This window comes from Penicillium lagena (assembly GCF_028827675.1).
Source record: "Penicillium lagena strain IBT 129212 chromosome Unknown utg000001l_segment0_segment0, whole genome shotgun sequence".
Lineage (NCBI taxonomy): Eukaryota > Fungi > Ascomycota > Eurotiomycetes > Eurotiales > Aspergillaceae > Penicillium > Penicillium lagena.
The window spans coordinates 1,220,875-1,232,870 of record NW_026623222.1 but is presented as its reverse complement, the minus strand read 5'-3'; the positions used below and the strand labels follow the sequence as shown (position 1 = coordinate 1,232,870).

Sequence of the window (11,996 nt, the reverse complement as noted above, 5' to 3'; positions counted from 1 at the left end):
ATGGGCATGCTAACTTTTGCACGTTTCCTCAGTCGGCCTTATCCTCACTACCGGGACGGCCCGACCATCTTTTCCTTCCAGCAGAAGTTTTTGATGGAAGACGCGAGCTCCCGACGACGCAGAAAGTCCGATCCCACCGCCACCATGAACCCCGAGTCGCTGGCTTCGACGCCCGACGAGCGAGACGCGCCGTTTGATACTGATGAATATGAACACGACTACTTCTACTCGCCGGTCGCGTCGCCGGACAAACTGTCGCGAGATGGCTCCTTTAACAGCAGTAGCAGCTCGTACCAGGAGGACTGGGAGACGTTTCCGCCCCTGGACAGGCTGACCATATTCGACCTGCTCGACAATATCCAACTATCGCAACGCTTGGAGAGATGGCAGGAAGCGATCAACGCCCAGAAAGAAAGAGTGCGGAAACAGCGTGAAAAGTTCAAGTCGACCTCGATGAATGCCAAAGATCGTGTCGTGGAGGAATTCAAGCGCCGCGCCCCAACGGCGGATGAGCAGTTCGAAAAGTACCGTCGTCGCATGAAGGGCGGGGTGGACCGGCTGGGCAAGCAGTGGAACAAGGACGTCACCGTCACGCTGCGCGAGAAGGTGTCGTTTATTGCCGGTGTGCTGAACGTCTTCATCAGCGGCTACTTAATCGGTGCCTGCCCGCAATACTTTTACATCTGGTTCAGTGCTCAACTGGTCTATTTCATGCCCATCCGGTATTACACCTACCACAAGAAGGGCTATCACTACTTCCTGGCCGACCTGTGTTACTTTGTCAACCTGCTTTGCATGCTCAGTCTCTGGGTCTTCCCCAACTCGAAGCGCTTGTTCATCAGCACCTTCTGCCTGACATTTGGCAACAACGCCGTGGCCATCGCCATGTGGCGCAATTCGATGGTCTTCCACAGCATGGACAAAGTTGTTAGTCTTTTCATCCACATCATGCCACCGGTCACTCTGCACTGCATCGTCCACATGACTCCGGCCAAGATGCTCAAGGAACGATTTCCCGCGGTGTATGCCATCAAGTTCAGCCAGCCGGGCGACCCGGAGCACTACTCCCTCGGGGCCATGATAATCTGGGCGACCGTCCCGTATATCATCTGGCAGTCGATGTACCATATCATGATCACGGTGCGTCGCGCAGACAAGATTCGGGAGGGGCGTCCGACAAGTTTCACCTGGCTGCGCAAATCATACTCCAAGGCGTGGATTGGGCGATTTGTGCTGAGCCTTCCCGAGTCACTGCAGGGGTTAGCCTTCATGTTGATCCAGTACGCATATGCTCTGTCAACGATGATCCCATGCCCACTCTGGTTCTGGTACCGGTGGGCGAGCGGAATCTTCATCACCGCCTTGTTCATCTGGAGCATCCACAACGGTGCCACCTACTACATTGATGTCTTCGGCAAGCGCTTCCAGAAGGAGCTGGAGCAGCTGAAGCATGACGTTGCGCGGTGGCAAAGCTCGCCGGAGGGGGCGACGAGTCCGTTGGTTTTCCCGGATAATGCTTCGTCCACCGATCTCAGCAACCTCAGGACGGCCAGTGTCGACCGCATCCCTCTCTTGGATGCCAATGCCAACGCCTCCTCGACGGGCGCTCAAGCTGGCAAGGGCTCTGCTCGAGAGAGAAACTAGGGGCGTGGACTTATATTTTGAATTTCCCACTTATGATGATACCCCTAGCATACGTGTTTTCGTGCCTTTCTGTTTATTTGGATATCCGTCCGGCTTCCGTCTGGTCCAGCGTTTTGTTCTATATTCGATTTGCCTACCGTCCATCTAATCCATCTAATCTCTAGAATGACAAGAAGAAGAAATGTAACCACAATATTACATGCAAACGTATGTTTTTCTCGATCATCGGTAATATTTTTAGCTAGGGCTAGTTTAGGCCAGCGGACACCGTGCGCATTAGAGGCATTAAAATCTGGATCTAATAAAGTGAATGGTGGACTGCTCACGCGCGCAGCGGGGACGTGATTCAAGTCGACATTAATACAGTACAGATTGTTTATCAGATGGTCTAAGAATAGTGCAAATCTGACAAACCATCCGCATGCGGTCACGTGCCGTGCAAGAATGACCTCTGCCTGCATCAATGCCTAATCTTCGCCTTCCATCAACTTTTTGGGACAGCATATCCATTGTGATCGTTGTCGATTCCATCTGTATTTCTTCTCTTGCCGCCAGTTGTTGCGCTTCCGGCTCCTCCGCTCATTGTTTTGGACATTCTCGTTCTCTCTCTCTTGCCCCCCAAACCACTTCCGCAAATGTCCGCCACGATGAGATCGGCCCGACTGGTGCGCAACACGGCTGCGCTGCGGCCTGGTCTGAGCGGTAAGGCTTTCTATTACTTTCTACAAAAGATGCAAACTGATTTTTGTTCTTCTTGAAGCCCGCACCCGTCTCGCCAGTGCATTGGGTCCGGCATCCGTGGCTACGGCGAACCACATCTTCTGGAACGGACGCGGCATGCCATCGCAAGTGACCGCTCTCGCCATTCTCGTTCCTCAGCAGCGAGGATACGCGACCGAACAATCTACATCCAACTCCTCGTCTCAGACCTATCCTCCCCCCGGATTCAACGCAGAGCAAGCGAAGAAGCCGCTCCCTCAAAGCAACAACCTGCCCTCCAAAGAAACCACTCAAACAGATGTCGCTAGGTCGGCAGATATTTCTCGGGCTAAATCACAGTCCCGCGAAGTAACGACCAAGGCCGTGACTGCGGAGGAGCAGAAGGTGGCGGAGGGAAAGAAGGAGACCAAGAGTCTGACCATTGGACAAAAAATCAAGAAGGAGGCCCAACACTACTGGGATGGTACCAAGCTGTTGGCTACAGAGGTCAAGATTAGTACGCGGTTGGCATTGAAGATGGCCGCAGGGTATGAGCTTAGCCGCAGGGAGCACCGTCAGGTTCGTTCCGAATATCCAGTGCGTGGCGATGTCAAGAGTTAACGTTTTAACAGCTTCAACGTACGGTCAAAGATCTGGGTCGGCTAGTTCCGTTCTCCGTCTTCCTCATTGTTCCGTTCGCGGAGCTGCTGCTCCCCGTTGCCCTGAAGCTTTTCCCCAACCTGCTTCCCAGCACTTACGAAGGCCAGAAGTCCCGTGAGACCAAGGCACTGAACCTCAGTTCGACACGCAAGGAAGTATCCGGGTTCTTGCGAAACACACTGCGTGAGACTGGCTTGCCCTTGACCGCTGCCACGGTAAAGAATGAGGAATTTGCAGACTTCTTCCGCAAGATCCGCGCCACGGGTGAATCACCATCGACCGAGGATGTCATCAAGGTCTGCAAGATCTTCAAGGATGACCTGACTCTGGACAACTTGTCTCGGCCGCAGCTAGTGGGCATTTGCCGGTACATGAACCTGAACTCGTTCGGCACCGACGCTATGCTCCGGTACAACATCCGTCACCGCATGCGCCAGATCAAGCGGGACGACCGTGCTATCAAATATGAAGGGGTAGACTCGCTCTCCGTGCCCGAGCTACAAATGGCCAGCGCCTCTCGTGGCATCCGCACCCACGGTGTCTCCCCCGCGCGTCTGCGCGAGGACCTCACGATGTGGCTGGACCTGCGTCTGAACCAGGGTGTTCCGTCTACTCTTCTGGTATTGAGTAACGCATACATGTACACGCAGGGTGGCAAGGAGTCCGAGATGGCGTCGCAAATCGACGCTCTCAAGTCGGTGCTGTCCAGCATCCCCGAGGAGCTGTTCCACGAGATCGAGCTCGAGGTGCACAACGCCGAGGGTGCGGCGACCAACAAACAGCGCCTGGAGGTCCTCAAGGAGCAGGAGGAGCTTATTGAGGAGGAAAACGAGCAGAATAACGAGAACGAAGGCAAGGCGGTACCGAAGGACATCGAGGATATCGACGACAAGGAGGAGTCCAAGGTCGAGACCTCTTCGGACAGTAGCGAGAAGCAGTCCGCCGAGGCCACCGAGGCCCTGTCGGAGGGTGAGAAGGTCGATCAGTCCGATTCCACCGCCCCTAAGGAGGACAAAAGTCGCCCGTAATGACTTCCTTGTTGGGGTTCTGTGTTCTCGGATCTGGGAGGCTCCTCGTCATGTATAGATTGCTGGTCCTTTTTTTCCTTTCTTGATCTGTGTTACTTCCTGCTTTTGTCGATAGACCACTTCTCTCTCTGTTTCCCCTGCATTGGCCCCTGCGCCCTCGCTCATTTGGCTCATTCATTTTTTTTTGTCGGACAATCTCTCGCCGTATGTACCATAACATCAATCCAAAAACATCGACTATTATGTCATCACGCAGCCTATAATAGTTACCTCGGCCACTCGGGAATCGGTGCGAGAATTCCAATCCAACGGCCCAAACCATGCGGAGGCTGCTTCTTCAATCCATCCGCAGTCTTTCCACCTCCAGTGATTTCAAATCCCTAACGAGCATGGCGCCGCTCAATCCCGCCGCCCAGGTATGTACGACCCTCGCTTGGCTGTCTGTATCATGCCGCTCCGCGTGGATTCAGCCATGCCTTCCTTCGCTTCCATCTCCTTTTCTCAACTGCCGCATTTTTCCCCTGGGCTGGGCTGTCTTGGCTCTCTTGACTTACAATTCCCGAGACTTGAGCCAGCCGTGGATGGTCATCCCCCTTGGCCATCCGACCATGCCCCCCTTCTCACCCATGTCTCTCTACCAACCGGGCCCAGGGCTAAAGATAGCGCGGTACAGGAAGCCATCCACCGGCTACGAAACTATGTTCCTCCGCCAACGGCATACGATACCGTCCCGCTGACCCGGCGTGCGGCGGTGCTTCTGCTGCTCTATGCCGACTCGCAGGGCGACCTGCGTATCGTGATTACAATGCGGGCCAAGACACTCCGGTCATGTAGGTACCTCCCGGAAACAAAAAGAAAAACAAGAAAAGACCAGCCCTGTTTTCAGGTCTGCGCAGCCGACGCTGCACGACATGCGCCGCTAGGCTAACCCTCATCAGATGCAGGAGACGCCGCTCTACCGGGAGGTAAGTTTGCGCCAGGGCCCCTGGCTTGCCTTCTTGCCTGACAGTAGACAACATTCCGTAAAAGAAAAAAAAAAACTCCCCTCAAAATAAATATTAATGTATCAATTGAGTCTAGGCCGGGCAGACACGCTCGCCGAGACGCCATTCCAGACCGCACGCCGCGAAGCATGGGAGGAGATCGGCTTGCCTAACATCGACTCCCCGTTGCCACGACCGTTCGCCGTGGAGCACCTCTGCGAGATGCCGGCCAATCTTGCCAAAACGGAGCTGGTGGTGCGGCCGTGCATCGCGCTGCTTCACGCCCACGACGAACGCACGGGCGAGTCCGCCGATCCGGAGGTGTCGCTGATTCCCAAGCTAGATGCGCGCGAGGTCGCCGCGGTGTTTACGGCGCCCTTTGAACAGTTTCTGTCCATGCGCGATGAGGGCCTTGCGCACCCGCCGGATTGGTATCAGGGGTCGTGGAGCTCATGGCATAATTCTAACTGGCGCAGTAAGTCCATCCATCATACTTCTACATCATCTGTCACCGTCAACCCCATGCGAGAGAGAAGTATGTCGGCAGACCCACTCGGGCGTGCCAGGGATGTCTGTATTGTCGTTCCTTTTATTTATTTATTTTGCTTTTTCTTTTTGACTCCGGGGAGACATTGCCGATCCTTGGTTTCTTTCTTTGCCTCCATCCCTGGCTAATCCAGAATTATATTTAGTGCATCAGTTCTTTGTTCGCCCGAACCGGACCGCAGCCGTCCAGCCTCCCCGCGGGAAGAATGCGGAAGATCAGATCGAATCCTATCGCGTGTTCGGGATGACCGCCCGAATCATTGTTGATGCGGCACGGCTCGCGTTCAACGCAGAACCCGAGTTCGAGCACAATAGTCACTTTGGCGACGAGGCGATGATCGACCGGCTCCGGCGACTGGGCAAGCTAGCGGCGGTCCGGACAGCGTCGGACGAACTGACGCGGGAGACGATGGAGAAGGCAGCCAAACTGAGCTGAGCAAGTCGCTGCAAGGGTGAGTCGGGGCTAGTGAATCGGGCCAAGCGTACAGAAGAATACGAATACATTACTGCCCCATACCCATCCCTTGCCGTATTGACTGTCCGTGCACCCGATGACGCTGGGTCGGCATGTCGGATCGACTGACGGATGATATTTGATCGCTGCATTTCCCCTCTTCGTTCCTGGTCCGTCGGGGAGAGTATTTTCCTTGGTATCGCGCATGGCTGCCCGGTTGTCCTCTGCCGCGCTCTCTATAAATCTCGACTCGCCATCAACATGCCCTCCCGAACGTCCACCTACTCAGTCCGAATGGCCCCGCCGGTACGACCTTCTCGGTCGCTCGAGGGCATGGAGAAGGTCATCCCTCCGACCATGAAACATCCCTTTGCACCCTCCCACTCCGAACTCTTCCTCAATAAACCACTCCCCGCCATGCCACTGCTGCCCGACCGGACAGAGGAAGAGCCCGCCGAGGGCGCCTTCTGGAGCGACTCGAGCGACGACAGCGAGACTGAATCCACGGTCGACAGTGGCGGCGGACCCAGCGAGCCTCGCAGTTCCACGGAGTTATATCCCATCCTCATCAGCTCCGGATCTAACGACTTTGTTGACTTGGTTGTCGATCACCCGGTCCCATCATCTACTTCCGCCGATCATCTAGGCCCGCTCGATCATCAACCGGCTCCACGCTTCCTCACCCCAGAGTCTCGGGCAGACTCCACCGACTCGGACACTTCCTTCATCCTTCAAGCACGCTCCATCTCCGAAGTCCAGTACGGTCGCCCCGCGCACTGGCCGCAGCGCACTAATCATGGCACGAACCACTACTTTCGCGAGAAGAAATGGGATTTCTTCCCAGAGTTGGCCGACCCCTCATCAGCCGCCGCCCAGCAGAACGGGCGTGGCACGCCGAGCCTGCGGAATGGCAAATCGGGCAAAAAGGACGGTCGGCTGATTTCCCTCGACTTGAGCAAGGGCCGCCGCCATCGCTGGAAATCGCTCGACTCCCGTGCCCTGGGCGGTATGCGCGACTCCATCAAGACTTACGTCAGTCGTACCTTGTCCAAGGGCTCTGCGGAGGATGCCCCCAGGCAACGGCCACCACTACCATCGCCATTACCATCGCCGACGCGGCCGACTACCGCGCCCTTGGGGGGCTCACGACTCCCCAAGGACTCGTCGCCTCGCCAGTCGGATGACGGGGGCGAACTGCTCAGCAACAAAGTCTTTGCGCCCGAGGATTCTGGCGTTGAACTACGAACCATGTCGGTGTCGACCAAATCCAGCGTCGACAGCGACCTCGTAGTGAGCCCGAAGACCGACTTATCGCCGCGACAGAAACAGCTGGCTATTCCACAATCGCCGTACCAGAAATACGGGGCCACCGTCTGGGAGAAGGAGACGACCAAGTCAGGCAAGAGACGCTCCGTTCGCTTTCCGCAATACACGATAAAAACTTCTTCTTCTCCTCCCACATCCCATCATCACCGCACCTCCGTGTCTACCACCCGAGCTTCTTTGTCGAGCCGCAAGATGTCCGGGTCATCTGCTACGCACCATCCCTCGGCGTTGTTGTCACCCCCGCAGCGAATGCAACACCAGGGGAACCGGCGGGGCGCCACCCGAACTCTCCAGGACGGGAAGAGCCATCTGCTTGTTGCGACGAAGCGGATCATCCAGTCGAAGGAGGATCGCCGGCGCGAACAACTCAAGGCCCAGATTAAACACTTTGGTCCTCTCGGTGCGCACGGCTATAGCACGGTGAACCAGTGGACCTAGTTCACTCGACTCGACTCCCGCACGACTCCTACGACCTATTCCTTTTTTGTTCTGTTCTTCTAGCGCCGTCTTTTCCTACGACTGACTCCGATTACCCCTCTCTTGTTCTTTCTTTTGATTAGCGTGATGTGATGGGCTCTTTTCCACTCCCTTGTATGGTTTCCCTTGCGTGGCATTATTACTCTGGTGGCATTTGGCATAGACCTGCGGGCGTCCCTTTTTTTGTTTTAATTTTAGCACCCGGCAGGAACTCTGTGTATAGCTGAGATGAGAGAGAAGATAATCCGACCACTATTTGAGTTTCACTATTTGATGCATCGCTTACTTGGATCTTCGCGGTTGGTCGGACCCGTTGCACAGACTAGACCGCCGTCGGTTGCTCTGTCATATTGTTCCGTGTAACTTCCATGTCCAGCGGTGTCGACCACCACGTTGGCAACACCACATTCCTTGCGTCAAGCTTAATCCATCGGGGCCTTGCAGCACAGGGCAGGATCGACACCTTCGATCTTCACGAACAGCGACGATGGCCCCCATCGCCGCCGTCGATCCCAGCTCGGACCCCATTCGCAGCAGCACCGGTAACCCCAGTAGGCATAAGCACAGGAATCATCCCGCAGGAGCCCCGCCTCGCTGAGATCTTCCGCCACTGGCAGCTTGACCCGCGCGCAGGTCTGCCTGCGCGAGCGATCTCCTGCACAACCCTACCTGCGAACGACTGGACCATCGGAGAATTTCTTCGCCATGTCCTCACCGTTGCACAACGCACTATGTGAACTGTTCCCTCCCTGCCACCACCAGCAACAGCAGTAGGGCAGGCTTTATTGACCCATCATCATCATCATCATCATTATCGGCACGCCCATCGTCATGCCCAACAGTTCCTCACCCCCAACCCCAATCCCCCACGGACCGTGACGTCTACATTGCGGTGATGGCGAAGGGCGGAGATGCCTTTGCCGTGACGACGATGGCGGTTTATGCCCTTGGGGCCGTAATGGCGCCCACTCTGTATTTATTGTTTTGTATCTTTCTTCCGAAATACCGTTAGTTACAGATGGCCCCAGGCTATTTTAGGTTTCAGGGCTAGAGGGGTTCATTCCTTGCAAATGATTTTCTTCAATTCGTATACAGCGCCAAGGGTCTTTCCTGACAAAGCCAACTGTTTTCCTGTAGATGTGCGGTGCCGCGCTGATGGTTGCTACCTCGGAGAGTGAGGAATTGACCAAGACAATAGATACGTGATATTGTTGATATTCTGCTCTTCGTTTTTGATCCTTTTCCGCTAGACGGCCACAATACTACATGTACTCAGCAGTTCACCCTCGAACCCGAGAATACTTTAGACCCCATCAATCCCGAACTCGTAAGAGTTGCGAAGGGTACCTTTGGCAGCGACAATACACTCAACTATTGTCTTCTTCAATATATAAGATCTCAACTGCTTTAAACCTGAAAGTCCAGAATGGCACCACTCGACCACGGTACCTCAATCTCCACCACACCCTTCTTGCCAACAGGCACGGTCTCGCCAATGGTCACATTGTGCAAGCGCACAGGCTTCCCGTTGTTTAACTCGTAGTTATACGACCATCCATTCCAGGTGATGCCGGTAATGGCATCACTTCCATTCGCCATAAGCCTCTGAACAGCCAAAGTCTTGCCGTTTACCTGCTCAGGAAGCTGGAAAGCATACTTGGCCGAAGGACGCCGCGACGCCGCGGTCGATCCCGTGTAGTTATACTCTTGCATATTGACGACGGCAATGCGCGCCAGGTTGCCATTTACGTATGCCGCATAGGCAGACTCCGTGTCCTGGTCGAGCGGCAGGTTGAGCACGCGGACTTGGTCGTTCTTGTCGGCGCTCAGCATCGCGGCCACCATGGCGTTTCCATAGTACGGGGCTTTCGTTCCCTTGGTCGTTTTGTTGGTTTGCACTGGCTGCCACGAAGCATACCGGTAGTCGGTCCCCTGGTGCATGTGCGCGCGATGAAGGCTCTGTGACGCGGAATATAGGTTGAAGTCAACGCCCCACAGTGCGGCGCCGAATGAGTTGGATAGACCTGGCGCGCCCTCGTTGTAGAGCGAGTTCATCTCGCCCAGGATGTAAGGAATACCCGGGGTCAATTTATCAGATTGTAGCTCCTTCGCTAGCGTGGCATGCTGATCGACGCTGTTTATAACCGATGTGTGGTTCATCAGGGTCTTCTGGAGTGTCACGCCGGGCTGGGTCGCGCCTCCCATATAGCTAGAAAGACAAATTAGGTCAGGAATATTCTGAATAGCAATTCCTGGGAGTAAACTCACTTGTGCATCGAATTCAAGCGAATGTTCTTATCCGAGTCGAGTCCGTCGCTCCACGTCTTGACTGGGTCAAGGCCATTGTTAATGCCACCAAAAGAAGGCGCAAGATAGGTGTACGCCGAGTCCGTCGCCATCTCCGGGCAAGCATGTGCCATCTTCTGCTTGATAGCTCGCTCATTTGTAAGCCAATTGGTGACATAGTCACTCTCTGTCCAGTTCTCCGGCCGCGCACTAAACGCGCCACCATCTATGTACAGGTCGGGCTCGTTACCCAGTTCCCAGTGCATCAGCTTGCCGTCCGCAAGGGCTTTGCATGCCAAGGGCACAGTTGCCAGTAAGCTTTCCACTGCGGCAGTGCCATTCTTGCCAAGGTTGAAGCCGTGGCTGAACTTGGTGTCTGGCCAAGTCGAGTATGACTCGAAGAATGACGGGCCGATGGATAGGAGATACGGGTAGTCCGTTGACTTTGCTGGGACTATGGTGCCATTGGTTGCCGTCTTTAAGTTGGGGTCATAGAGGGCAAAATCCCTATACAATGGATGGCCATGTCAGCAATGTATACCCGTAAGTTATCCTTGCCGATGGTGGTTCATACTGGGTGTTGCCGCCGACACGAATGTACGGCTTGATACCTTGGAGGCTGGCAAGGTTATCCAGTAGGTTGTTTGAGAAATCATTCGGATGCGACTTGTTTCCTACACGAAACACAGTTTAGTTTTCTTTTCAACGTATGGTCTGGGGCACGCTGGCGTGTTTACCTGCGTAATCAGGGAAGAAGGCGAATTCAATTGAGAAGGAAACGAACGGCTGCAGAATATTGTCGCCGGCTTCCTGAGGTGCATCCTTAGTAACAGCAATTGCAGACGAGGAATCACTGCCAGTCGGCACTGCGGCCACTGCGACAGCTCCAAGAAGGAGAGAGACAATCATTTTTCTATGAGTGGGTGATTTCTCAGGGGCAGTCTTTTGTTTGACGACTGTAGCTGCTCAGAACAGCTGATTGCGGTTATATATTCGACTTAACGCCGATACTACCGATTGAGCTCATAACAAGGGCGGCCGTTGTCGGCAAACGGCAATTGACGCGGCGTGCAAAGGTTACAAAAGCGGCCCATTCCGCAGGCGCTTTTCCCTGACGATCGTGAGCATAGTCGTGCCCCGCCGGGGCACAGACTGTAACTATGCGGGGACCACGCCGGGGTTGCATCTTTGAGGTGATGATCGTCACCCGATTGCTTGTTTTGCCAGGGGTCGGCTATTGATCGCTGCACTGACCTCATTTCTCCAAAAATCGAGGGGAATTGTCGGTCAATTGGTTCTGGAGTCTAGACACTGCAAATTCATCATTATTGTATTAGCCTGAAATCAAACTTGCGGCGCCGGACACTGGATAAATCGCAGACCTGAAAACATCTAAATTAGAAGCCCATGCCCAATATGTATAATGCTCTCAGCTTAAACTTTCCGGCTTTCCAAACTCACGATCCTTATCGCATGGCATTAAGATATTTCTAAGCAAACCAATAGTCACTTCTCCTCAGTTCGTTTCGGCCACCTGGGAGTCAATCCATTCAAAAACAACTTTACTTAGAATAGTATATGAACGGCTAAGAACGAGGTCGCCGTTACCAGGAGAAAACCTATCTGTGCACTGCACAGGCTCCATATTGCAACATTGAAGAAGTCCAGTGCATTGTGACGGCGAAGTTCCTTTGCGATCGTGTCTTAAATGGGGTTTGGTAGTGAATCCGATTCAAGTGTTTGAAATTCCTATCGTGAATAGTAGCTTATGGCGGCTTGCCGAATAACACAACCAATCGAATAATCATTCCCTCCTATAGGATGATCGTGAGCTGTCTTCTTTGTCCAAATACATTGATTTTACATGGGATTCAAACCCCCATCAAATCCCCG

At 54.2% G+C, this 11,996-nt stretch overlaps 6 protein-coding genes across 6 annotated transcripts; 5 read left to right on the top strand and 1 right to left on the bottom strand.

Annotated features, from left to right (window-relative positions):
* N7510_000547 (glycerophosphocholine acyltransferase) lies at positions 1-1,644 on the top strand (the record flags this gene model as incomplete). Its single annotated transcript, XM_056972476.1, has 1 exon — positions 1-1,644. The coding sequence occupies one exon, from the start codon at positions 1-3 to the stop codon at positions 1,642-1,644; it is 1,644 nt and encodes a 547-aa protein (XP_056837593.1).
* A 635-nt stretch (positions 1,645-2,279) lies between these two features.
* On the top strand, positions 2,280-4,031 carry N7510_000546 (MRS7 family protein; the record flags this gene model as incomplete). Its single annotated transcript, XM_056972475.1, has 3 exons — positions 2,280-2,346; positions 2,405-2,922; positions 2,976-4,031. 3 exons carry the CDS (start codon positions 2,280-2,282, stop codon positions 4,029-4,031), a joined length of 1,641 nt encoding a protein of 546 aa, XP_056837592.1.
* Positions 4,032-4,351: 320 nt separating this feature from the next.
* N7510_000545 (NUDIX hydrolase) lies at positions 4,352-5,996 on the top strand (the record flags this gene model as incomplete). The annotated part of the gene is made up of 6 exons (XM_056972474.1): positions 4,352-4,447; positions 4,705-4,861; positions 4,970-4,996; positions 5,112-5,445; positions 5,491-5,549; positions 5,707-5,996. The coding sequence occupies 6 exons, from the start codon at positions 4,352-4,354 to the stop codon at positions 5,994-5,996; spliced, it is 963 nt and encodes a 320-aa protein (XP_056837591.1).
* Positions 5,997-6,275: 279 nt separating this feature from the next.
* N7510_000544 (uncharacterized protein) lies at positions 6,276-7,778 on the top strand (the record flags this gene model as incomplete). The annotated part of the gene is made up of 1 exon (XM_056972473.1): positions 6,276-7,778. The coding sequence occupies one exon, from the start codon at positions 6,276-6,278 to the stop codon at positions 7,776-7,778; it is 1,503 nt and encodes a 500-aa protein (XP_056837590.1).
* A 407-nt stretch (positions 7,779-8,185) lies between these two features.
* N7510_000543 (uncharacterized protein) lies at positions 8,186-8,554 on the top strand (the record flags this gene model as incomplete). Its single annotated transcript, XM_056972472.1, has 1 exon — positions 8,186-8,554. One exon carries the CDS (start codon positions 8,186-8,188, stop codon positions 8,552-8,554), a length of 369 nt encoding a protein of 122 aa, XP_056837589.1.
* A 670-nt stretch (positions 8,555-9,224) lies between these two features.
* Positions 9,225-11,012, bottom strand: N7510_000542 (glycosyl hydrolase family 79 C-terminal domain-containing protein; the record flags this gene model as incomplete). The annotated part of the gene is made up of 4 exons (XM_056972471.1): positions 9,225-10,026; positions 10,086-10,610; positions 10,678-10,777; positions 10,841-11,012. The coding sequence occupies 4 exons, from the start codon at positions 11,010-11,012 to the stop codon at positions 9,225-9,227; spliced, it is 1,599 nt and encodes a 532-aa protein (XP_056837588.1).
* Positions 11,013-11,996: the final 984 nt, after the last annotated feature.